This window comes from Grampus griseus (genome assembly GCF_964374135.1).
Source record: "Grampus griseus genome assembly, chromosome: 2".
NCBI lineage: Eukaryota > Metazoa > Chordata > Mammalia > Artiodactyla > Delphinidae > Grampus > Grampus griseus.
Window position 1 is genome coordinate 54,735,507 of NC_139018.1, and position 27,846 is coordinate 54,763,352.

Consider the following 27,846-nt stretch of genomic DNA (forward strand, 5'->3'; position numbering starts at 1 on the left):
TGACGCTCTCCTCGCTCAGGGCGGAAGTTCCCCGCCCCACCCGTAAGAACTGGGATTTGACTGAAGGCAAAAGAGGATCTTGCCCGGGTTCCCGTTGTCCACGGCTCCTCCTCCTGTTACTGCGGGCGTGATTCCTGGGACTCAGGTATTTTCCTTTTGCTGTCCTGCGGCGCAGGCTTTGGCAGAGTTCTGCTGGAGTGCCGCTGGTGCTGGAGTAAGATGTAAAGAAATGAACGGGAGCAAGCAGGGAGAGAGGCGACATCTTCTTGTGCAGGGCTCAACCGTTGTAAACGCGTTGCTATCTACAGCCCGAAGTGCGATCCTTTCCGCCTGCCGTCCGCTTACCGGGACGGGAGATCCGGCTCAAGGCCAAGCTCAGAGCTCGCGTACTTTTTTTCAAATCCTGGTGTTTTAGGCCTTTACTCGCCTCGCCCTCCCCCCCCAACCCCCTTTTCCTATTTCGCTTACCCTCCGGTTTTGGAGGGTTAATGGTTTTCTGTCATTTTTCCTTATCCTCATCACTTTAAGTTCTCTTTGAAAACGAACTTGATCTGGAGATAAATCTGTTTTTCCTTGTAGCTAACCTTCTTTCCCTCATAGGTTCTCAAAGTCTAATGCAGTTCCTCTGTGGGGCTCACCCCTTCCCCTCTCCCGCTCCCTCCGCAGCCCCAGCCTCCCTGCAGGATCCTCCCGCGTCTCTGCAGCCTTTCAGTATCCTGGAAACCGAGACTGCAAAGAATTTCAGCTGCTGTTGAAGTTCTTGGCATCACGGTCCTAAGAGAATTCTGCCCTGTAGATTTAGAGTTGATAATAGACGTTTCTTTGTTTTAGGCGAACTGTGAATTTGGTGAGCATTTTTTCCTTCTTGTAATTAAACTTAAGCGGAAACAATTGAAGAGCTGGAATGCCTGGTGTGAGGCTGAGTTCTTTGGAGTGTGGAAGAAAATATTTTTGGGAAGGAGTAATACAGTTGCTTTTGAATGACCCAGTGAGAAAAGTCTGTTATCATTTGAAGTCCACAATTTATGCACTTAAAATGCAAGTGTTCCTACCCTGTTCTGTACCACATGTCTCTTAAATACTTTTTTAAGTCTTAGCATACCAAACCACTTTATAAATAATTTTTGCTGGACAATGGAAGTTCAAAAATAACTTCTGGGTGTTGTCTTAAAGCACAATTTGATTATTATAGGTTTTTCTTTTTTCTTTTTCCCCTTTCTTTTGGGAGTAGAGTAAATGTAAATGGGGCTTGTGTAAACATGCATCCTTCTGTTTTGGTTTAAGTTCTAGGTTGTTACTTTGATTTTAATTAGTCATTTTGGTGTTTAAATGAATTTGCCTAAATTTGGTTTAACTAAAAAGAAAAAAATTTTTTTTTAATTTTAGAGGCAGGGTAAGGGCAGGGGAGTGAAAACCAAGAGATGATTTTAGAAGTTGTCAATGAGAAGGAATGTCTAGTTCTCATATTTCCAGCGTAAGAAGTTCAAATTTATACTTTTACTCATGTATGCTCAGACTTCAGGAACTCAATTCAGACTTAACTAAAAGAATGATGTACCCATCAGAATGTACACATTAGAATGCCAGTTTATGTTGGAATAGAAGATAACCCTTTCCAGTAATCAGAATTTTCAGGTTGAAAATCCAGTGCACTCTTTCCTGTATGCAAGAACTTGGGAAGTTGTGTGGTAATCGTGGAACAAAGAAAGTGAACTTGGAAAGTCCTGAATTATATATCATCATCAAAATTATGGTAGAAGCTTAAGAATTACCCCTTCTCTATATAAAGAATACTTTTTCAAGGGGCTTGGATACTTAAATCAACTAGTTATATCCTTTTCCTTGGAACAAAGCATGGTGAGTTTTCATTTTGACCACTTTTCTCAGGGCCCTGTAGATCACTATGTTATAGATTGCAGTCTATTTTATATCTGTTACCTTTAATTTCCTTGATGAAGACTTGGAAGATGCATTAGTCTTCATGGTGGATGGGACCAGGAAATGGGACCTTATCAGCACCCCATATATTACTATCTTTTAGAGTTATTTTGTGGAAAATAAATCTCATCCAATTAATGTATATTCTGTTTATTTCTATTATGAAGTAGATTTTTTAAAAATCTTATTCTTGAATTCTAGGAATTGTGTACTGACTAGAAAAGTCTTTTATATTTAACCATATAGAGAGATAGGATAAAAATTTTTAAATCAAATTCCAGAACAGTGGAATACACTATTAGGTGTATTAATAGTACACCTCTGAAAGTTGAAAGGGAGTAATTAAGAATACATTGAAAATAGCAAATTCAGATAAAAAAAGTTAAAATAATAATTTCAAAATAATTTCAGTAAGTTCAAGAAAGTTTACTTAAATTAATGGATTAGTTAGTTAAATTAAGGAATGTTTCTGATACATACCTTAATTTTTTGAGCTGAAGTTAAGGTAAACGCAATTGCCCTAAAAGCATCCTTTATTTCCACAGTCAGAATAAAATATTAATTGGTTGGATGAACCACTATAGTTTTTTCCTTGTTCTTACTCAGATTTTACAGACATCCAGGAATATTGGAAACCAGTTTGAATTCTGTAAACTGTTAAGAATTTTGTATAGTTTAAGAAATTATTGTGAAGAATTGCTATGGAAATGAAAGGTGCTATTAACATTAACAAGTAATTATAATTACACTATTATTTGAGTGTTTGCTGTGTGCCATACACTTTGCTGGGTACTTAATGAATATTAACTCATTGAATCCTCACAACAATTTTTTGAGGTTACATCATCTACATTTGTACTGTGGCACATTTTGTGGGTGTTTGCATCAGAAAGTAATTACTCAAATGAGTCAATTTAGCTGTTTGCTTAGAGCTTTGGAAAACTTTTGGTGGGGGAGAGTGTTGAAACTATAGGATAAAATTAGATTTTTCCATCATTAATCACTCATATCTATTATTATGTATTATTTGATTATATGTATTTTAATCTTCGTCTTTGGGTTTATGTTCTGAACCCTTTTGGTTTCTTGTTTGAGTCACAACTTTAATAAGGTTAAGAAATTATGAGCTTATTTTTATACATGTAGGATTAAACAGTTTTTCTTGATGTGTATCAGTGTTATATTTCATTTACTTAGGTTTATGCTCCAAATCCATTGTGCATTTCTGAGTCAAAATGCTACTTTTAAACAAAAAAAATTTTTGGTTGCATTTTAAGCACTAATCTGTTAACAGGATTTCACATTTTTTGTAACCAGTTTTTCAGTAGATGGTTTAATTATGTAACTTAGAGCTTTTAGTGGATGTAGTAGTGGCTTTGGGGACTTGCTTTCTTCTGTGTTATTTTGGAGCCTATGATATAATGACTGGTATTATAACAGGCTTCTAATTTTACTTTTGTTTCTCTAGATATAATGAAAGTCAATCTCAGAGAAAAGGAAAATATGCCAACTTGTTCCATAGGCTCACTGCCAAAATTATTATGCCATCATTAGTTGAATTCTTCTGTGAGGAAAATTGAACTGTGGGAAAGAAATTTAAACAATTCTTATTTCTCTTGACCGTTTATTTGCTCTCTTTGTAGCAGATGATTGCCTCCCAGCTGATTTCAGCACCACTGTTTTGTAGCTTAGGTGTCAATTAAGTATACTAACTCACAACTTGACCTTTAATAGCTTGATTTCAGAATCTAAAATTGTGAAGCTGCTGTAGACTATGGAATGTTTGATTTTATTTTAAACTTATCTAATGTTATCTTTATATTGTGGATATTTATGTAATAAGAATGTGATTAGAAGTGAAGTACAATGCTATTACCTTTTTAAAACTTTTCAAATGGATACCATTTATTCAATTTTGACTAATCAATCCAGTTACCTGGATTTAGAGTACTCCTAAGTATTTGTTTTATGGTACCAAAATTAAAAACAAAAAAGTATGGCAGGGATGTGGGGAAAGAAGAATCAATCCTACTATTATATAAATAACAGAAGGGAATGATTGTTCCATGGACCTCTCTTTATTTCATTTTAAAGCTCTGATGTATTCTTGTATCTGATCGACATAGTGTGTGTGTGTGTGTGTGTGTGTGTGTATATTTTATATATATGTATATGATCTGTCCTTCATGGGTTTCTGTTCTGTACCTTTCTAGTTTCTCGTTTGAGTTAAAACTTGAATAAGATTAAGAAATTATGAGTTTTGGGGCTTCACTGTTGGCGCAGTGGTTGAGAGTCCGCCTGTCGATGCAGGGGACACGGGTTCGTGCCCCGGTCCGGGAAGATCCCACATGCCGCGGAGCGGCTGGCCCTGTGAGCCATGGCCGCTGAGCCTGCGCGTTCGAAGCCTGTGCTCCGCAACGGGAGAGGCCACAACAGTGAGAGGCCCGCGTACCGCAAAAAAATAAAAAATAAAAGAAATTATGAGTTTATAAGTGAGGCAGTATAACATAGTATTTAAGAACTCTGGAGACAGAGTGCAAAGGTTTAAATCTTGCCTTAGGCTTAATTTCTCTGTGCCTCAGATTTCTTCATCTGTTATATGGGGATAATAATAATAACGGTGCCTATCTCATGGTGTTACTCTGAGGATGAACGGAGTTAATACATGTAAAAAGCTTAGAACAGTAGCTGGTACATTATGGCAATCAAAGATATTCTAGATGCTCTTTATGGAATAATTTAGTCTTATCAGGAATAGCAACAATTATAAATTGGTTCAGTAAATATTTTAAGCAGGTAAACACTGATCAGCATTGTAATTTTTTTAATGTAATATGTAAAGAACATTGTTCTAAGGTTAAGAAAATATTATAGTCCCAGTAACGTCTTAACTAATTGTGTGATCTTGTTAATTCATCTAAACTCTCTGAACTTCAGGTTCTTCATCTGTAAGTCTTACGTGAAGTTTAGTGCCATATATTTTTTTCTTTATGTCTTTTTTCCTGTACAAAATCTCATAAACATGCAATTGTAGAATAATGTAATGAACCCTTATGTACCTGTCACCCAGCTTCAGCAGGTATCAACTCATGGCATCATATCCATTTCTATCCAATCCCTCATCCTATATTAATTTGAAACCAGTCCCTGACATCATTTTATCTACCGATATTTCAGTATGTATTTGTAAAAGATAAAAACTCTTAAAAACAAAACTATGGTATTACTGTTCAACAACAAAGAATAAAATAACAGTGATTAGTTAATATAATCAATAATACAGTCAGGGTACAAAATTCCCAGTTGTCTCCTAAATGTTGTGTGTATGTGTGTGTATGTATATGATATGTGTGTGCATGCACCTGTATGAATCACAGGTTGTATTTGGTTGATAATGTCTTTTAAGTTTATAGTAATCTGTAGGTTCATTTTCATCCTATTTCTTTCCATTTATTTGTTGAAGCTGTCTACGTTACTTATGCCATAAAATTTCTCACAGGATGTTTTTGCTGACTGCATCCTTCTGTTATAGTTTAACATGCTTTTTCTGTTTTCTTTATATCTTATAAATTAATAGTTGGATCTAGTCTGTTGACTACATGTTTGATTTTGGGGGGTGTGTGTGTGTGGTGAGTGGGAGTATGCAAAAGTATTTATAGGTGGTATTATGATCTTCCATCAGAAGACCCTGATGTCTGGTTGTCTCTGTTTTTGTGACATTAGCAGCCCTTCATAATCAATGCCTACCTCTATTAATTCATTAAGATTGTAAAATGGTGATACTCTACCATTCCTTCTTTAATAACTGGAGTACTTTTATAAAGAAAAACTTATCCTCATCTATTTGGTAACCCAGTGGTACATTTGTTATAGGAAAGGCATGATAAATGCTTGATTCTTTCCCTTTATTTGCTAGGTTTCAAATAATGAGTTGATTCATTAGCATCCTCCAGTGGTGATCACTTTTTTTAAATTATTCTAATTTTATTATCATTATGAACTCATGGATTTAAGCATGTCTGCTGTGTTTTAATCAATTGCAGTTACTATAATTGATGATCAGTTTGTCCCATCTCTTTGACTAATGAGAAGCCTATTCAGTTTGGCTCCTAAGTTTTTTATGACCTTAGACATCATTGATAGCTTTATTGCTACCTAGTATGTAAAGATTTCAAATTTATGGTGACATTTTCTGCCCCAGGTCTGGAATCAGCCATTTTTCCAAGGAGTTCTGTTCCCTTGGAAGGAAACAATATTTAGGGACCACATCTGGTGCTAGGAGGAGTGTTCTTTGCTACTGGGTTGGTTGTAATTTCTAGCCCTTTTCAGTAGAGCTAGGAAATACAATTTTTTTCTTAATATACATTTGTATACCTCATATATTTCATATGTATATACATATGTATTAGTGTATATAATGTTGTTTCTCTGTATATTCTGATATTTTTAATTCAAAATCAGACTACAAGGTTTATATTTAATGTCTCAGTCTTACATCTTTCTCTTCTCCCATATTGAGAATCCCAGATCACAAATGACTGTAGGGACGATAGAATTAGAAATGTCATGTAATTATGCATTGTGGCAATGCACAGTAACAGTTTCAGAATACAAATAACACTCTCACCAACAATGTGATTACTGAAAGTGGTGTAAAAATTTTTAGGGCATACCCCACTAGGGATGGACTATCAAATTACTGTTTTAAGGTTATTTGGAATGGTATGGTTAGGCTACTAACTAGATGAACATTGGGTTCCTTTGCTTCCTTTTATTTTCAAGTTTCTTATGGATTGTGTTTTTAAGGTTTAATTTTGCTTTATAATTGTGTAAAATAATTCCCTAATTCCACAGTCAAATCAATAAATGGGATGTATTCAAAGATGTGTAGCTTCTATCTCTATCCTCTCCACTCTTTTCTCTCCCTTCTCTGTTAGGTAACCTTTTAAAAAATATACCATGTAATATTTCCTTTTTTTAAAAAAAAATAAGTAGGTATGTATATTTGTAACCTCCCCTTTCTTAGATAAATAGTGACATACTATACACACATTTCTCTTCCTTGCTTGGATCAGGGAGATCCTGCAGAGTTGTATACGCAGAGATTCCTCATTTCTATTCACAGCTGCATAGTACTCCATTGTGTGGATGTGCCATAGTTTTTTTCAGCCATTCTTTGGTTGGTGGGCATTAGAGTTGTAAAATTCTTGGTCAGTTGCCTCTTGGTCTCTCAAATATGAAAGTACAAAAGCATAAGGTATTATTCTTTAACTTGTACAAATAGACCTACAATTATTACCTTATGCATTTGTCTTTATATATTTTTTGCCAGTGTATTTTTTGGATAAATTCTTAGAAGTAGGATTGTTGGATCAAAGGGTAAATGCAAATGTAATTTTGCTAAACTTACCAAATTTATCTCCAGAGGTCTGTATCATTCAGCATTCCCACAAGGATGTATGAGTGTGCCTCTTTCTTACAGCCTCACCAAGAGTATATTGTCAGGAGAGAATTGTTAACTCCATATAGTTTTAATTCATTTGATTATAACTGAAGTTGAGTGATTTTTCATATACTTAAGAACCATTTGTATTTTTTAACCATCTGTTCATTTCTTCAGCCTAATTTTTCTATAGGGCTAGAGTATTTTAGGAATGTTTTATTTATTGCTGATACATCTTTTATATATATTGTAATTTTTTTCTCAATCTCATTTATATTTTGTTCTTTGCTTATGATTTTTTTAGCTATTCAAAGTTTTTTAATGTAATTGATTTGATCTACTTTTTAACTTATTGCCCCTGGGTTTTGTACCATAGTTAGGAAACTGTTCTCTAATCTCAAGTTATAGAGGAATTCACTCCATTTTATTCTAATACTTGTATGATTCCATTTTTTACATTTATACCTTTGATCCATAAGGAATTTATCCTGGCATAGATATGTGGAAGGGATCTGATTTTATCTATTTTCCTGAGGCTCAGTTATCCCAACATGTTTATTTAAAAGTCCCTCTTTTCCTCACTGATTTTGAGATGCTGCCTTTATCATAAACTAAATTTGCATATATTAAATTATCTATTTCTGTATTTTCTATTTTTCACCATTGATTTGTTTCTCCAAACCAAACATTCTATTTAATCCACAACAAATTTTACAGATGAGAAAGTTCAAGTTTAGAATAAGTAATTTGCCCAAAGTCTACAGCTATTAAGTAGTCAAATGTTGACTTGAACCCACTAATCTCTCTGGCCCTGAAATTCACACTTTTCCTCACTGTTCTTTCCTGTTTTCTATGGTACTTGTTCTTCATTCTGCACAAGGTTGTTATTGAGATAAATGAAACTGCCAGTGTAAAACTGACAAAGGTTAGGTTTTGAAGATGAGGAATTATTGCTTCTGTGAGTTATCTTTAGCCATTTACGGGTAAATAACTAAGAACCAAGTATAGTCACAGTTGTAATTCATAATTTTGAAGGAGTAACAGTTATAATTTGCTATAATTTTTAAGCAGTTACACTTGTGCTGGAAATATTTTAACCGATTCTCAAACATTAGCGTGCATAAAAATACTAATGCATTCTTAAAACACAGATTGCTGCCCCTTCCTTAGTTTCTGATTCCTTAGATGTGTGGTTGAGCTCTAGAATTTGCATTTCTAGCAGGTCCTAGGTGATGCTGATGCTATTGGTGCAAGGATCGTATTTGGAGAACCATTGTTTTAAAGCTCTCTCTTTTTAAAGTTCTGTTAATTTCTCTTAAGTCAGATTTCTTGAGAGAGAAAAGGAGTCAAATTTAAAATGTTAAGAATGATGTTATGGCAAACCTCCAATGTAATTCATTTTAAGTTCCCTATATTTACCTTGCCTTTTTCAAGTTCTTAGTTCAAATTGTTTTGGTTACATGTTAAGAGTATAATCTCTTAAACTTTATTCTCAATACTTCTTAAAGGGATTAAACATCATGTCATTTGAATCCAGTACAATGATAGAAATATGTATGGGTTTTCTTTTATGAAGTCATCTTTACCAGTATCCTTCTTGAGTGGTTTTTAAACCTTTGATCATTTTTATTATTTTGGGGGGTAATAGGAAAGTGAGATAAAGGAAAAATACTACAGAGGGTATAAGTGTAGGGGAATAGCTTCATCGTGGCATTCTGGTGACATTGCATGTGTCCACATAGGCAAAAGCTTGGACTGTGGGACTGAAGCTTATCTGAGTCTTGGAACACCTTGTGATTCTCCTGGAACATGAGAGGATGGATGGTCCTTAAGGAGCTGCTGCAAGACCATCTCTGACCTACCTCTCTGTCACCCCTGGGAGTCTGCCATGAGACAGTTTCTCTTTACCTCCCTGGTGTGATGAGGTATGGGACTTTCGTGTCCCGCTGCCCCGCAGAATAGAGCTCCGGAATATAAAACTGCTGCTGCTGTAGTTTGGGTTCTTCACAACTTGTATAGCTGCCGTCCAGCCCCTTTTGTTTCTGTGTTGTCCTTTTTAGTATGTGGGACAAGGATCCAGGGAGCTTAGTCTTCTTTCACTGTCTGTAAGTAATAAACTGTTTAAATTTAAAAGTGGCTCGCTGTATCTTTTCTGGTCAAATTAGTCAGGTTTTGGCCTTGCCCTGTTTGTATTTATTCATTTGACAGTAAGTAAGCTTTGTTCCGTTTTTGGTGAGTGTGGAAGGGAGTCACATGGGTTTAGCTGGCAAAAACCGAGTCTTCTTAAGGAAGATAATGATAATAATAAATAGCACCTAATGATTATTGAGTGCTATGTGTACTATTTTGTCTGTGCTTTACAGATGAGAAAACTGAGACTTTAAGACCACTTTCCCAAGGTAACATAGCTATTAAATAGTACAAACAATATTGTAACCCTAGGAACCTGATTCCAGAGCCCAGTCTCTTAAAATTATACCATCCTGCATATCTGGATATGTGTCATATATACACAAACATATGTTCTTTTATGTGTTGCATGTGTACATATATATGTGTGTGTATGTATATTTACAAATCAATATTGTAGTATGCTTTTATATCATGTTGATGGTAATTTACCAGTCTTGAATTGGATATACAAAAATTAGTATAAAGGTCTATTACTGTATGATTTCTATTTATACTAAAAATGAATCTAACCAATAACTCATTAACTTGATTTGAGAATCAACAATTCTTCAATACTTTGTGTGGTCCAAGATGTCCACTGACATCTTGTACAAAGATGGTACCTTGTACAAAGTAGATTTCTTACCCAGTAGTAAGAGATGGTACAACATAGAAAGCAAAATACCTCTTAAGCAAACAACATAAAAAAAATGACTAGTAATAAGATAACTTATTAATAAATAAGATATTTATCATGAGCTTACTAAGTGATAGGCACTATTCTAAGCACTTTATATGCATAAATGCATTTAATCCTCAAAACAATCCTATATTATTGTATTATTACTGAGTAACTTTCACCCTTTGGTTTTTCACATAACTCTCAGATTTCCTTTTTTTTTTTGACTCAACACCCATAAGATGTCTTGAATTTCTTCTCTTCATCAGGCCTTTTACTTTGTTTAGATCCCTTTTAAAGGATGGTACTCCAAATCTGTATTCCAGATGTGGTCTGACATTTGCAGAGCCAAGTGGAATGTCTCCTCTCTAGTTCTGTATATTATAGTTCTATTAACGCACCTTAAACCTCCATAAGATTAGTGTGCTAAAGTATTACTAAAATTAAAATCCCTAAACCCTTTAAACACATCCTACAGATGAGTCTTTTCTCTCTTTTTCTGTACTTGTATAGTTGTTTTGGAATCCACTATAGAATCTTAACATTTATCCCTCTTAAATTTCTTCTTATTAGATGTCAGGTCTTTTGGGATCCATGTTTTGTTAGCTGATGTATTTGCTGTCCTCTGCAGCTTCATATCATCTGCAAAGCTGAAGAACCTGCCTGCAGTATCTTCATCTAGGCCTTATGATATACCATCAGAAACCTCCCTCCAGGTGGACCTCATTTCATTAAGTAGTATATACTCTGGTGTGGTTGTCCAACCACTTGCTAATTTAGTTAACTGAACTAGCTTATATTTTTTGGTTTTGTTCTCAAAATCATAAAAGCATTATAAAATTCTTTACAAGTATCTAGTTAAACATTGTATATTTTTCTGATCTGCAAGTCTTCTAAATACATCAGAAAAAAAAAAAAGATTAATCTGTGACACGTCTTCTTGTTAACTCATGCATCCTAGTCTTAGAGATCACTACATCCTCTTCTAAGTATTCACATTATCAAACCTTTGATCCTTTGTTTTAAAGTGTTATCTGAAATTAACATTAACCTTACCAGAATTTTAGTAGAAATTACACTCTTAGTTTTGAAAATAGTCTCCTGTCTTGTGGCACTGGCAATGATTCAGGGATCTCATTCACAGGTTCTTTTAAATATCTTGGAACATAATTGTTTGGTCTGGGAGAGATGTGAACTTATAAGGTAGCTAGGTCTCCTTTTTTTTTAATTTACTTTTTTAAAAGACTATTTTTTTTGAGCAGTTTTAGGTTCACAGCAAAATTAAGAGGAAGGTACAGAGGTTTCCCATTTACACCCTTTCCCAACACATGTGTACCTTCCCCCATTATCAACGTCCACCACCACGGTGGTGCATTTGTTACAATTGATGAACTTATATTGACATGTCATTATCACCCAAAGTCCATAATTTACCATAAGGTTCACTTTTGGTGTTCTGTATTCTGTGGGTTAGGACAAATATATAATGATACATATCTACCATTATAATATCATATAGAGTAATTTCACTGTCCTGAAGATCCTGGGTGCTTTGCCTATTCATCCTCCGTCCCCCTTAACTCCTAGCAACCATTGATATTTTTACAGTCTCCATAGTTTTGCCTTTTCCAGAATGTCATATAATTGGAATCTTGCAGTATATAGCCTTTTCTGATTGGCTTCTTTTACTTGATAAGACATTTTTTCCATGTCTTTTCATAGCTTGACAGCTCATTTCTTTTAGCACTGAATAATATTTCATGGTCTTGTTGTACCATAGTTTATCCATTCATCTACTGAAGGACATATTGGTTGCTTCCAAGTGTTGGCACTTCAGAGTAAAGCTGCAATAAACATCCATGTGCAGGTTTTTGTGTGGACATAAGTTTTCAATTCATTTGGGTAAATACCAAGGAAGGCGATTGCAGGATTGTACGGTAAGAGTATGTTTAGTTTTATAAGAAGCTAACAAAGTGTCTTCCAAACTGGCTGTACAATTTTGCATTCCCACGGCCATGAATGAAAGTTCCTTTTGCCCTACATTCTGTCCAACATTTGGTGTTCTCAGTATTCTGGGTTTTGACCATTCTAATAGGTGTGTGGTAGTATGTCGTTGTTTTAATATGCAGTTCCCTCATGACACATGATCTTGAACATCTTTTCATCTGCTTAGTTACCATCTGTATCTTCTCTGATGAGATATCTGTTAAGGTCTTTATTCCATTTTTTAATCAGATTGTTACTTTTCTTGTTTAATTTTAAAATTTCTTTGTTTATTTTGAATAACAGTTCTTTATCAGTTGTGGTTTTTTGCAGATATTTTCTCCCAGTGTGTGGCTTGTCTTCTCATTCTCTTGACATTGTTTTTCCCAAAGTAGAAGCTTTTTTGTGGTTTTTTGTTTTGTTTTGTTTTGTTTTATAGAGACATCCAACTTATCATTCTTTCTTGTGTGGATTGTACCTTTGGTGTCTTATCTAAAAAAAATCATTGCCATACCCAAGGTCATCTAGAATTTACTCCTGCGTTATCTTCTAAGTGTTTTATGGTTTTGCATTTTACATTTAGGTTTGTGATCCATTTTGAGTTAATTTTTGTGAAGGATATAAGTAAGGTCTGTGTCTAGATTCATTTATTACTTTACATTCCAGCACCATTTATTGAAAAGACTATCTTTTCTCCATCGTATTACCTTTCCTGCTTTGTTAAAGATCAGTTGACTGTATTTATGCGGGTCTGTTCCTAGACTCTCTGTTCAGTTCCATTGGTCTGTTTGTCTGTGCTTTCACCAGTACCACACCATCTTGGTTACTACAGCTTTATAATAATGCTTGAATTTGGGTAGTGTCAGTTGTTCAACTTTATTCTTCTTTTTCAATATTGAGTTGGCTATTCTGGGTCTTTTGCCTCCCCATAAAAACTTTAGAATCAGTTTGCAACATCCACAAAATAACTTGCTGGAATTTTGATTGGGATTGCATTGAATCTGAAGTGCAAGTCAGGAAGAACTGACATCTTGATAATGTTGAGTCATATTATCCATGAACATGGAATATCTCTCCATTTATTTAGCTAGTTCTTTGATTTCTTTTATTAGAGTTTTATAATTTTCCTCATATAGATCTCGTACCTAATTTTGTTAGATTTATATCTAAGTATTTCAATTTTTAGGTGTTAATGTAAATGGTTATATGTTTTAAATTTCAAATGCCACTTGTTCGTTGCTGGTTTATAGAAAATCGATTGACTTTTGTATATTAACCTTGTATCTTGCAAACTTTCTATAATTGCCTATTAGTTCCACTGTCTTGGGTTTGTTTTTTTTTTTAATTGTTCTGGATTTTCTACCTAGACAGTCATGTCATCTGCCAACAAAGACAGTTTTGTTTCTTCCTTTCCAATCAGTGTGCCTTGTATTTCCCTTTCTCATCTCATTGTTTTAGCTAGGTGTCATTTTTCATTTCCTTCTCTTATTTTCTGTATCATTCACCTTTCCTGTTTGTTCACTTTTCATCCTGAATAACATCTTCTTGTTGAATCAGACAAATGAGAGTTGAGAGGGGTATGTTTCACAAAACAGCACTTATAATTAAATTAATTGCATGTAAAGGAATTGAGTACTTAAATGTTTATAGACTTTCAGATGAAGTTAATTTTGAACTAGCCTTTTGAAAATTTGAATTGGATGAAAAGAACACGGGAGAGGAGAAAGTTTATAGGCAAAATCTGGCAAATGTAAGAAAATATTTATATAGAGCTGTAGTAATTACATGAGCTTTATTGGAATGAAAGGTCATTATGGAAAGAATGGGAAATAGTGAAAGTGGGGATCATGAGAAGAGAATGAGACTTAAGTGCTGTATTCATAGCACTTCAAGTTGTGTGGAACTTTAAACTTTACAGAACAATTTTCATGTAACCTTCTGAGATAAGTGGGAGGTATTCTTATTTTATGGATGAAAAAATTAATACTTAGATTAAGAAATGTACCAATTCCATATAATAGTATATGACCCAGTTAGAACTAAAACTCATTATATTTCCAAGGTCCCTGTTCTTCGCTGATACTGTTACATTTCTGTTGCCTCACCATAGTACCCTGTACTCATAACTCTTACAGTTTGTTATATGTTCCTGTGCATTATCTAATTTGATCCTCAAAAACCTTGTGAGATATATATAGTTCAGGTATTATTATGATCTCACTTTACAGATAAGGAAAATGAAGATAAGGTAAAGTTAATGATGTAAAGTAGCTAGGACTACTTTCTTAATCCTGTCACTTATTTGCTATATCTACTTGCTTTCCTGTTGTTCATTTTTCTCTTTTCAGTCTAGATGTTAACTTTTTCCATTAAACTGAGGCTAAAAGAAGTTAAACAAGTTTAAGAGGTCAACACTATAGTAAGTAAAAAGAACAGACCCAGATCTAAACATGTACCTTCTGGTTGCTGTTTTCTTACCAATATTCTGTTCTGGAATAAAGTACCTACTGGAAGACCAACAAGTTTCTTGAGACTTGTCGATACCCTGATTGAGAATTATTCTGTTAGATGTGTGCAAGATTAGTTGGAGAGATCAGAAGTGGAGGCTGGTGATATCAGCTATAATGTGGTCATGTTAACAAAATTTGTTAATGGACATAAAATTCAAATGAAACAAGTGTGAAATGATGATGTTCTTAATGAAGATAAAAGTTTTAATATTTGTATATTTGCACTTAAAAATGCATAGGAATGAAGTGCTATACTCTCCCAGTCCTACCAAGATTTATTTTATTTAATAATGTTCAGAATTTTTAAGTCTATTTGATAATACTTTTAAAATAGGAACCAAATTTTCTGCTTTTTAAAATTATCCCCATTACTTGTATTTGAGGTATGAATGAGACAGGAAAGAGTTCATATTGTGTAGATGTCTTATATTCCTTTCATCTATTCTAAGCAACTGCTATGAGCCATTCTGAAGTATCCACGTGTTGATTTCTTATGGCTGCTATAACAAATTACCACAAACTCAGTTGCTTAAAATAACAGAACTTTATTCTGTCACAGTTATGGAGGCCAAACGTCTGAAATTATTATCACTGGGCTGAAATTAAGGTGTTGGCAGGGCTCTGTGCCCTCTGGAGGTTCTAGGGAAGACTGTGTTCCTTGCCTCTTCCAGCTTCTAGTGGCTGCCAATGTTAATTGGTTTGTGGCTGCATCAGTCCAATCTCTTTCTCTGTGGTCAGATTACCTTCTCTTCTGTCTGTGTCAAATCTCCTTCTGCCTTCTTACAAGGTACATGTGATTGCACTTAGGGCCCAACTAGATAACCCAGGATAATCTTCCCATTTCAAAATCCTTAATCATATCTGCACAGTCTTTTTTTTTTTTTTTGCCATAAAAGTACCATTCAAAGTTTCCAGGGATTAGGATGCAGATGTCTTTTGGGGGAACAATTATTTAACCTACCCCAGTCCTTACTGCCTCTCACTTTTTCTTCTTTTCTTTCTAGTCTCTTTTCTTCTTTTCTATTTTTAATCTTGTTCATCTTCCAGAAGCACGGAGTGTGCTTAATATCTATAATAAAGGAGTTGAATGATTGTTAACTTCCCTTCTAACTCTAAAAGCCTCTGTCTAGTATTTAGTATTTAAAAAACAACAAACATGCAGATAAACAACAAATCTCAGTTATTTTGTGCTACCTGTAAAAGTAATCATTTGCAAGATTATTTTGAAATAACTATTCATGCTTTTTGTTTTTCTGTAGATGGACCACACATCCCCGACCTACATGCTTGCTAACTTAACCCACTTACATTCTGAACAACTTCTACAGGGCTTGAATCTTCTTCGTCAACATCACGAACTCTGTGACATCATTCTTCGAGTAGGTGATGTTAAAATCCATGCTCACAAAGTGGTACTTGCCAGCATCAGCCCATATTTCAAAGCTATGTTTACTGGAAACCTTTCTGAAAAAGAGAACAGTGAGGTTGAGTTTCAGTGCATTGATGAAACTGCTCTCCAGGCCATTGTGGAATATGCCTATACAGGGACTGTTTTTATTTCACAGGACACAGTTGAATCTCTCCTTCCAGCAGCAAACCTACTCCAGATAAAACTTGTCCTGAAAGAATGTTGTGCATTTCTTGAAAGCCAACTTGATCCTGGTAATTGTATTGGAATTTCTCGCTTTGCAGAGACATATGGTTGTCATGACCTTTATTTGGCAGCCACTAAATACATATGCCAGAATTTTGAAGCAGTTTGCCAGACTGAAGAGTTTTTTGAGCTTACGCATGCTGATTTGGATGAAATTGTTTCCAATGACTGTTTGAATGTAGCTACTGAAGAGACTGTTTTTTATGCACTTGAGTCTTGGATCAAGTATGACGTCCAAGAACGCCAGAAATACTTAGCACAGCTACTTAACAGTGTACGATTACCATTGCTGAGTGTTAAGTTTCTCACTAGATTATATGAAGCAAATCATCTTATTCGTGACGATCGCACTTGTAAACATCTTTTGAATGAAGCTCTGAAGTACCACTTTATGCCTGAACACAGACTGTCTCATCAGACAGTCTTGATGACACGACCTCGCTGTGCTCCCAAAGTACTTTGTGCAGTAGGAGGAAAATCTGGACTGTTTGCCTGTTTGGATAGGTAAATAGAAGGCTTTTAAAGGATTGATGCTAATAGATTTTATACTCTTAAAATTTGCTAATTTATTATATTTTTAAAATAGTTTGATTTTCCTGTTTATTTGCTTCTTTTTGTTGTTTTCTTTTTAAATCACTTACCTGATTATTTTAATCACATTGTCGTCCATTCTCTACAACACTCTCAATTTTAAACACCTCTCCTCCCTCCCAGTGCACAAACTTTATCCATCCTGGTTATTCATGAACTTTTCTTCCATTTTATGCCCTTTTTTCCTTTGTGAAATCATTTACATCTTTCTTTATATGAGTCAGACCAGGTCAGAGGGGATTTATTATTGCTAGCTATATCAAAAAATGCTAAAGAGGAGAGCTAGGAATTTGTGATGAGAGCAGACTGGGACAAGAATATGTTTGAATGAATACAGTTAATCAGAGTAACCACCAAAAAAATAAAAAAAAACAGGATATTGATATAAATCATGGACTTTACATGCAATTTATTTTCTTCAGCGTAAATATTTTTTTAACAACAGTAGTAAAAAGTGCTTTCTTTTCTGATAATTTAGAGTAGGAGTTGTCAGACTTTTTCTATAAAGAGCCAAATAGTAAATATTTTAAATTTTGTCGCCGTCATATGGTCTCTGTTGTAACTACCCAAGTCTGCCATTGTAGTGCAAGAGCAGCCATAGGTAATACATAAACAAATGAGCATGGCTGTGTTCCAATAAAACTGTACTTAAAAAAGTAGCTGGTGGGCTGAATTTGGCCCATGGCCATCATTGATTTAGAGCATTCTACAAGTAACTTTTTTTGTTTGTTTGTTTATTTGTTTAATTTTTATTTTATATTGGAGTATAGTTGATTAACAATGTTGTGTTATACAAATAACTTTTATACATTGAAAATATAGCTGGATGTTACCTTCCTTTTCCCTTAAATGGGATTGCTTTATGAAAACTTTTATGTTTAATTTATTTCTTTAATATTTAATATTCTAAATATTAGAATATTTAACATTCTAAAATATTTTGAAACATTGGGTAGATTGCATTTCTTTCCTCCAATAGGAGGAAACTGTTGATGTTTTATCAATGTCAATTGATATGTCCTTTATCTTTTAAAAAGTCTCAGTGTACATTTTAATTGTGGTCTAAAACTAGTATTGTTGAGATTGGGCTAACAATAGCTTTAAAGTTCCCTTGTGCCCCTCCTTGATGCCATCTCCTTCTCTCCCCCAGAAGTAACCAGTATTCTGAGTTTTTAATGTATTATTCTCTTGCTTTTTGTTATAATTTTACCACATATTATATGTGCCCCAGTATATAGTTAGGTTTTACACATTTTTATGTAAATGCAGTGGTACCATGTATATTCTTCAGAGATGTGTTTTATCATTGAGCAGTAAGTTTATGAAATTGAGATTGCATGAGGAAATAATTCATTTAGTTTCGTTGGCGTATGGTATTATAGTAGATGGACATAATACAACATTTTCTTTCTACTATGAATATGATGACTGAAAATTAATTGAAATGTTTCACATATACAGAAAAGTCCACAAATTCCAAGTGTACAGCTCAATGAATTATCACAAAGCAAACATTACAAACCATTTCAAGAAAAGAACATGAACAACACCCAGAAACCACCCTTAAGGTCCCTCCCTGTCCTCCCCAAAGGTAACCACCACCCTCATTTCTAATCTAGAGATTAGAAGTGTTTTTGAACTTGATAGAAATGAAACTATACTGAATATATTCTTTTGAATTTGGCTTGTTTCCCTCAACATTATATGTGTAAGATTCATCGCTGTTACATGTAGTTGTAGTTTGTTCATTTTCATTGCTGTATAGTATTTTCTTATATGATATGCACAATTTACTTATCCATTTTATGGTTGATGAAAAATTTGGATTGTTTCCGGTTTTCAACTATTACAAATAATGCTACTGCGAACACTGTTGTACATATACATATGTGTGCATTTCTGTTGGGTGCATATCTAAGAATGGAATTGCTTTGTCATGGGGTGGGTATACCACATCTTATTTATCCATTATCCTTTTGATAGATGACTGTGTTGAGCTGCTGTAAACCTTTCTCTATTTGTGTTCTTTTGCAAAACTGGCTGTAATAGGCATTCAGTAGAGTAGATACACAGGAATGAAATTGCTGTATCAGAGCATACGTGTATCTTCAGTTTTGCCAGATATTGTTTATGGGCCATTTTGATGTTTTAAATTTAATTTTTTCTGCTTATTCTTTAGTGTGGAGATGTACTTTCCTCAGAATGACTCTTGGATTGGTTTGGCACCCCTAAACATTCCTCGCTATGAATTTGGAATATGCGTTTTAGACCAAAAAGTGTATGTTATAGGTGGTATTGAAACTAACGTACGTCCTGGCATCACTATCAGAAAACATGAAAATTCAGTCGAATGCTGGAATCCTGATACAAATACCTGGACTTCTCTTGAGAGAATGAATGAGAGCCGAAGTACCCTTGGAGTAGTGGTACTTGCAGGAGAACTTTATGCTTTAGGTGGTTATGATGGACAGTCTTATTTACAATCAGTAGAGAAGTATATTCCCAAAGTAAGAAAGTGGCAACCTGTGGCACCAATGACTACAACAAGAAGTTGTTTTGCCGCAGCTGTGTTGGATGGAATGATATATGCCATTGGTGGGTATGGTCCTGCCCACATGAACAGGTATTTAACTTAATCAAGTTGTATATGCTTGTAGATTTTTTTAAAGTATCATTAACAATGATTTCTGGATTTTAAACAATTTGTGTATATGAATGAACTTCCCTTTTTAATTTTAAAAGTAATATTGATAGACATTTGGGAAACTTAACCGCTCCACAAGTATAATTGTAATTGGTTTACATGGAGATTTAATACAAACCGAAAACTCAAATCCCTTTTATTAAATTTTACATTCATTCATTCAATATAAATGGACTAGATTTTAGAATTCAGAAATCTGAAAATAAGATGAAGTTAGATAACTTTAGATTTGGCGTGGTGTGTGTATGTATAAATGTGTGTGTCTGTATGTGTGTGTATGGATGGATGATCTGTTACTATGTTGTTTAGTAGAATAAAAAAGTGGAAAATGTAATTTCTATATGCTTACACAATATTATAACACATCATAAACTTTAAGCCTTATTTAAATATTCCGTTCTGGATTCTTATTCTGTAATCATACATGTATCATTATGTATCTGAGCTGTGCTGAAATTTAAATGTGAGATTTCTGTATTTTATAGTATTCTCTGAATAAAGGAGAAATATATATATAAGAAAAACAAAAGTATAAAGTGCTTATATGGAAAATTAATCATAATTCTGAACCTTTGTTGAAAGTCGATCTTCCAAAGATTTTATCTCTAATAGTATTATATCTCTAATAGTGGTATGTGTTTTATTTATCGTGAGCATTTTAATAAAAGAGAGTATGTGGTGGTTTGTTAACAGGCTGAGAAAGTAATGACACAACAGCATTTCATCTATAAATTTTTATTTCTGTGTAGGCTAAATTTTTCTCCCTTTTTATTGTTCCTTTAGTTGAAGGAAAAGTATTTGGGACCCAGACATGCATTTCTATTTTTTGAAAAGCTGCTAACAGAAATTTCTAAGATAAAAGGTTAAGTACTTTAATTTTGAGATAATGCTTTTGAAGTTTGAGTTCTTGTTACAGTTTTTCACAGGATTTTTCTTGTCTAGTGATTTTGCTCTAACGGTTTTTATCCTGGTGTCCTTTCAGAAATAGTTGTAGTTTAGTCTTCTAGTCTAGTCTAGTCCCTATTCTGAACTTACTCTCAAATGCTTTAGGCTTTCTTGAGAAGTTAGGTTAGGACCAGAACAAGCTCAACCAACTTGCCTTTGCACCCCTTCAGGGAAAGTGTAGGCTTAAAGACCTTCTGGGATTTTCCAGGAAAGCTTATTTGGAAATTCTGATTTGATTTGAATTTCCATAATGCAACTTGGAAATGCCAAGAATTCTCTGGCATACAGACTTTATTTAAATCTGTGAATTCTCATAAATTACTCTGATTATTATAATCATTACGATAATCATTATGATTAGCCGGTTTTTGTTATGAAGTATGTAGTGTTTGCTTTACAGTTAGTCACCATGAATTCACCTATAAGAAAAAAATTCCTTTTCTTTCCTTCTCTTCATCTTCCCTTTTCCTTAGCTGTGTGGAAAATCCTTAGTATCTTTAGGAACCATCTATATTCAGTTTGTGATTTTCAGAGTCCTTTCACATGCATACTCATTGGACTTTATTCATGAATCCTTGAGGTTATATTATTCCCATGTTTACAGGAAATGACTTATCCAGGAGAAACAAATCCAAAGTGATAGGTCTAAGTATGTAATTTTAGTACTTGAACCCAGATTTTCTGACTTCAGATGCTCCATGCTTTTAATACACCTTGCTGCTTGTACAATATAATAGAGTAGGGTATGGCTATTATTGCACCAGTCTACAAGGTAAGCTTTTATCCCTGTGATTTTATCAGCAAAATCTGAACATTTGGGACAAACTACTCTTGTTTTATATCTGTCCGTTTGCACTTTTAAAACTCTGGTGGGTTTTAGTTGCTTTAGTAGGAAGAGTGACACAAAGGATATGTGAATTAATTCTTTCTTTTGTGAATATTTGCAGTGTGGAGCGTTATGATCCAAGTAAGGACTCCTGGGAGATGGTTGCATCTATGGCAGATAAAAGGATTCACTTTGGTGTGGGTGTCATGCTAGGCTTTATTTTTGTGGTGGGTGGACATAATGGTGTTTCACATTTGTCAAGCATTGAAAGATATGACCCTCATCAAAATCAGTGGACTGTGTGTAGACCAATGAAAGAACCCAGAACAGGTAATAATAACATACCAATTTCTAAACATATAGGACAATATTTTTTATAGTGATGTTCTTGAAATAGTAGTTTCTTGGGATATAACAGTAAGAGTATTATTACTTGTCCAGAAAAAACTTTTCTTGTGATAAACTTGACTGACAACTTGATTAGACAAAACTATATAGATTTTTTTACTGTGATTTTAATATGCCAATGTGCATATTGTTATTTTTTAAACTTCTACAACACATCTTGAGAAATGCTCATAATAGAAAGTATCTTATAGAAGCTCTTTGTGTCCATGTAACAAATGTAATTGTTTTATATGTTACACACACACGTGCACACACACCCAGGATCCTAGGGTTGTTCTATTTTGTTTTTTATTGTACATCAGCAGTCTGTATATTACTTTCAAATGTTCTCTCCTCCTAAAGGGGTATAGTTATAGTTGATCTAGAAAGAGTTGGGTTTCAGGTTTCATAAAGAAAAACAAATACACCTTTGAGGAAATTATCCTTAAACTCAAACTCAAATCACATTATTTTAAAAGGAACGTTTTAAGTTACTGGTGGAAATGCTTTAGGAGTATTCCTTGCATTTATGATTAAAGAAACTCCTGAAAAATAAACATACGAAGGAAATTGAAAGGCTTGTTTACTAGAATTAGTTTCTGTGGTACCATTGAGAAGGAAAACCATAAAACAATGAAAATGTAAAATATTTGGGTAGCCTTGTTCTTTTTAGAACTATATATATATAAAGTAAAATTTTTAAGCATAAATTATATAGTTTATATATATTTAAAATTTTAACACATTTGAAAACAAAAATTAATGAATTTTGAAAAATATAAATATAAATTGAGAAGAAAGCATATGGGAAAATATATACTACATTCTTAATATTTAACTGTGGTGGAGAGAGGGAGAGTAGGATTGAGGAGAGATGAAGGAAGACTTCAGCTCTTTTACATATACTAAGGGATTTTTTTCCACTAAGCACATATTGCTATATTGCTTGTATAATTAATAATAGGTTATTGAAATGTATTTTAAGAAAACATTTAAATGCAAATTTAATTTAGTGCGAAGTCTGCTTCATGGTTAACATATTTTTTTCCCCTATTTTTACCCACCTTTCCTAGGAGTTGGTGCTGCAGTAATTGATAACTACCTTTATGTAGTGGGTGGTCACTCAGGGTCTTCCTATCTGAATACCGTGCAGAAATATGACCCTATCTCAGATACATGGCTGGATTCAGCTGGCATGATATACTGTCGCTGCAATTTTGGATTAACTGCACTTTGACAAGTGTGGACTTGTGGAAATAGCGTAGTGATGAACCTTGTGCTGCATGAAAGGATGCCCAGTTTTCTGAAGCCCAAAAGCTACATTGCTTCCTTTTTAACTTGAAATGGCATGAAGACTCAAAGTTTTGTTGGGTACTTTGAACTGACAAGTAGCTTTGGTTGCTCTTGATTATACAGTGAATCGATAATCCAAGAAAAAAAAAAAAAAAGGAAAGATCTTGCCAATTGAATTGTGCACTTTTTTTCCCTAATACTGGGATAGAATAGTTTTATGTTCATAAGTGTACATGTGGAGAAAACCTTGCTGCTTTTTAAAAAAAAATTAGCTTTCTTCCCCCTCCTTGTTCTGCACCGTTTTTTACCGGGATGAGAGATACTTAGATGCTGGAGTATACTGAGTGACTAGACAGAGTGCTGATACTATCTGTTGGATATAAATTCATATGCTTCACATTTTAAACAAAGGGCTGCTTTTTTTTTTTCTGGTACTTTTAAGAGTTGTAAATTACATGCCATACTGAGTCACCTGGATATTCTTACTGCTAAATGGCTTTAGGGCTGGGGATGTAATAAGTTTGCAAGATAAATGCATTTACTGTCATGATTTCGGGTCCTATTTTAAGCAATCAGATACTTACTGTGTATGCCTTTTTTATATGGGCAGGTTGATGCTGGATGAATTTAGTTACCCATCTATGGTATGCTAAGCATGGATAGAAAGAGATAAGCATATCAGTTTCAATTTTTTTTTAGTAGTCCAGCAGGCTTCCCAGTGTTGATGTAAATATTTGACAAATGTTTAGTACCACTCTTAGTGCACATTGAGTTTTTTCATATATGCTTACAATAATTTTAGTTTTTTTAAGACTTTTGTTTGCTTTTTCAAAGTATTCAGATATAAAAATGGTGCTAACTGTAGGATCTGTAACAAGGCTATACCAATGTTCTTTTGGATGTTAAATATGAGATATGCATGACATGTTTTGATAGTATTTTTCATTTTTACCAGCTTGGTTCATTTGTGCTTATTAAAAATGTTAGTGTTTATACTAATATTTACATCCAAAAAAACATTCAGATGGCCTGTTATGCTTTTCATGGTTCCTGAATAGTGATTTAAAGAAAGATACATTTTATCTTCTTTCTTCTTGTGCTAGATGTTATATGCCCTTCTTAAAAACAGAAATATATGCATTAAATATAAAGCACTAGGCAGTTAAGCATTATTTTGTACATTTCTTAGGTAACTGAACATTTTAAAGTTATTGAGGAAAACTGGAACTTGATGTTTACTTGAGTAATGGTTCTAAATTCAGTTCCACTTTGACTAAAGAAACGATCTTTTAAAGCAAAATTGTTTGCTTTACCCAGGTGACAGCTTATTTAAAAGAACTGGTTAATTCATTTTGTTTTGCATGTTTTAGTAAATGTCTCTTAATCTTGAATACATTACTTTGCATTTTATTAGGATGTTGGTACTTGTATTTTTGGTACTGTAGTCATTTTGTTTTCCTTCTCTTGATTTTTTCTTTCTCTTTTCTTTTTTTTTAACTTCCCACTATCTCTTTATAGTCTCTACAAAACTATATTTGTTTCCTAAGAAAAAGTTCATATTGCATTCTTAAGTGCCATAATGTTCAGAACTATTGTTAAGAAGCCATTTGTAATTATAAAACATAGGTTCATTTCTTAGCATATATGTTATATCTTGAAAACTATTTATAGCCAGGCAATTTTCAATTTTCCTTGTTCTTCCATAAACTGCCAGTTGTAGACTTAAGTATATACTGCAAAACTGTGTGAACTCATCTTTAATCATATAAGTAGTTTCATGCTTTATAAATATTTGCACAGATTATAAAACCTTGCAAGTGATTTTTAGTCTCTTTCTAATTAAGAACTCAACAGGAGCTACTAATAATATTGACAGTCTGAATATTTTCTATGTTGCTTGTTTGAATAACTTAATGATATATAGCAATAACTTTATAATTGATTTGAATAAATCTGTTGAATAGAAACAAGGTGCACTATTGTGATTGGCCTAGACTTTATTTAAAGAAAGCAATTTAAAATAGATTCCATCACATACTTAATTTTAAATCCCCATCTCAATTTTCTTTCTGTTTATATCAATCAGAAAGAATTGTTATTCTTGATAACATTAACAATGTTAATTATTAAATACATCCTATTACACTGTTTTTAAGCCTCTCTCCCCAGAAGATAAGGGAATTTGAAAGACTATAGAAATTTATTTTAATTGTACACAGATCTATACTATACATTTTATTTTCACAATGTTTTCCTCACATATCATCCCCACTATCAAATTAGTATAAAATATATAATCGTTTGGTAAATTAGACCAAAGACATAAGTTGATCATTGTTTTGGAAGAATCCAAATTTCATCTCAGTGAAGACTAAATATGAAACATTTTGGGCAGTAGTAAGAGCAATATACTAGAGAACAAATTATGAAACCCTGTGAAAGGAAAAGAAAAAAAACCCCCAAATTTAGAAATATTTATTTTAGGTTTGCTAAACCTACTTAATTGTGCATAAGAACCAGAGGTATTATGACCTGACAGCTGGTAACTTTACAATAGAGCCTTCTCATTCAGCTTGTGAGAAGTTTCATCATGAATACTTTGCTGACAAATTGTGAATTTAACGCCACATTTCTAGTGTTAACAAGGTTCGAAATGTTTGATTATAAATTCCCAGGGTTAAAGATTTTAGAAATAATTCTATATACTCAGGCAAGGAGGAGAAAGCTATTTAAGATTGCCCAGAACTATTTTGGAAAAAAGTAACAGTGGGAAATAGAAATTAATTTAATCATTTAGAAGATAATTGCCTTCTATAATTATGTTATGAAGACTTAATCTGTTAGAAATGTTTGGCTATTTAATATTTGTTAAATATAGTAATAGAACTCAAGTGATTTTTAATGTAACCCAAAGGATAGTTATATAAATTCCATATATTATTGATAATACTGTTTTAAACATCAATGAATATTACATTTTAGGACGTGGTATCAAAATAATAGGAGAATGGCATTAGGTTTTTGTTTTTGTTTTTCGCGGTACGCGGGCCTCTCACTGCTGTGGCCTCTCCCGTGCGGAGCACAGGCTCCGGACGCGCAGGCCCAGCGGCCACGGCCCACGGGCCCAGCCGCTCCGCTGCACACGGGATCCTTCCGAACCGGGGCACGAACCCGCGCCCCCCGCATCGGCAGGCGGACTCCCAACCACTGCGCCACCAGGGAAGCCCTGGCATTAGGTTTTGAAAAATTATTTTGATAACTTGACAAATATGGAGGGTCTACTATATGGGATACTGTGCTAGATGCTATGGGGGCTAGAAATATAAATAAGATATAGTCTTTTCACCCAAAGAGAAAAATATAGTAAGGGAGACCTGTACCCAAATAACTATTATGGTAAAGTGTGAATCTAATTCCTTATTTCCGACATCATGAAAAGTTATTGGAGATCCAATTTATGTATAAACATTTGTGTCCTCTAGCGTCCAATTAGGTTTTATTGACATGAAAGAGAATTATTTAAAAGCTAATATTTATAGAATCCAACTTTCCTAAAATTGGATAATATATTTTCTAGTAGAAAAACAGAATTATAGAAACTTAAAATAATATTATGTTATCAAGGCTCTGGCTAACATTGAAGGAAATATATGTAAATATAATGCTGTTTGTTTTCAGTTTTGGTGTTTGATTTCTGGTATTGTCACCGAAGTGCTCATTTTCAGGAAAATCAGATTCTACAATAAATACACTGCTTAAAGTTCAATAAACTTGTGATAACCTCTATAACCTCTGTAGTTTGAAAGTTAATAACTTATAAAGATGTCACACGTCAAGTTAACATCCAGTTCTACTTCTTAACCTTTTTTTTTCCTTTGTAAGACAGCACTTTAGTTAGACATGATTTAATTAGATACAATTATTCTGTGGCTGGATGTTTATTAGATTTTCACTTACAGTATATTGACTCAGTATTGATTCACATTTGAAGAGTGAGGAATACAATAAATTTTAAATATTACAGGTTTACAGGTTTTCTTCCTGGTGTGAATATGGAGTCAAAAATCCAGTTTACATCTCTGCAGAGAGAAAAATTGTTATCCATATCTTTTTATTTTATACATATTTAACTAGAGATAATTTATTGTTAATTTTGTCAAGTTATCATGTGTTAAGTCCCATTTATTTTAAAATCCTAAGCAAAAAGTTCCAAGTTTGCCTTAAAAACGAGTGAAATTAAAGAACTGGATGATAATGCCTATATTTTTGCCTTATGAATTGTGCTGTATCATAAACCAGAGATGGTTTTGATTTTAACAGGATTTTGAAATTTTGTAGATGTAGAGTACTAATATCTGTACTCTCTTGCAAAGAATGTGATCTAGTTGTGGATTATGTTAATGTTTAAATGTTTTTGTATATGTATTTTACCTCTGAATATGTATCTTTTTAGCATCAGGGTTTTATTTTTGTTTACATAGTAAAGTGGCATTTAACTTGTTGAAGGTTGTATTCTTTTGTCTTTTATTTTTAAAGTTCTTTGTGTGTACTATTGTGGTAATGCTCTGTACTGAGTATGGTTAAATTTCATTTAATGTGAAATATTAAAAATAAATTTGAGAAACAAGGCTTTGTGTGTGTCCATTGTTGTGAATTGACCCAAGCTAACTTTGTCATGCTTAACTCTTAGGTTCTTTTAGGTAGATAGTGGCCACAGAAGT

At 33.7% G+C, this 27,846-nt stretch overlaps 1 protein-coding gene across 1 annotated transcript; it reads left to right on the top strand.

Annotated features, from left to right (window-relative positions):
• The first annotated feature begins 25 nt into the window (after positions 1-25).
• KLHL28 (kelch like family member 28) lies at positions 26-27,688 on the top strand. The gene is made up of 5 exons (XM_082646855.1): positions 26-145; positions 15,985-16,883; positions 19,150-19,593; positions 21,567-21,775; positions 22,906-27,688. Exons 2-5 carry the CDS (start codon positions 15,985-15,987, stop codon positions 23,067-23,069), a joined length of 1,716 nt encoding a protein of 571 aa, XP_082502981.1. The 5' UTR covers positions 26-145; the 3' UTR covers positions 23,070-27,688.
• Positions 27,689-27,846: the final 158 nt, after the last annotated feature.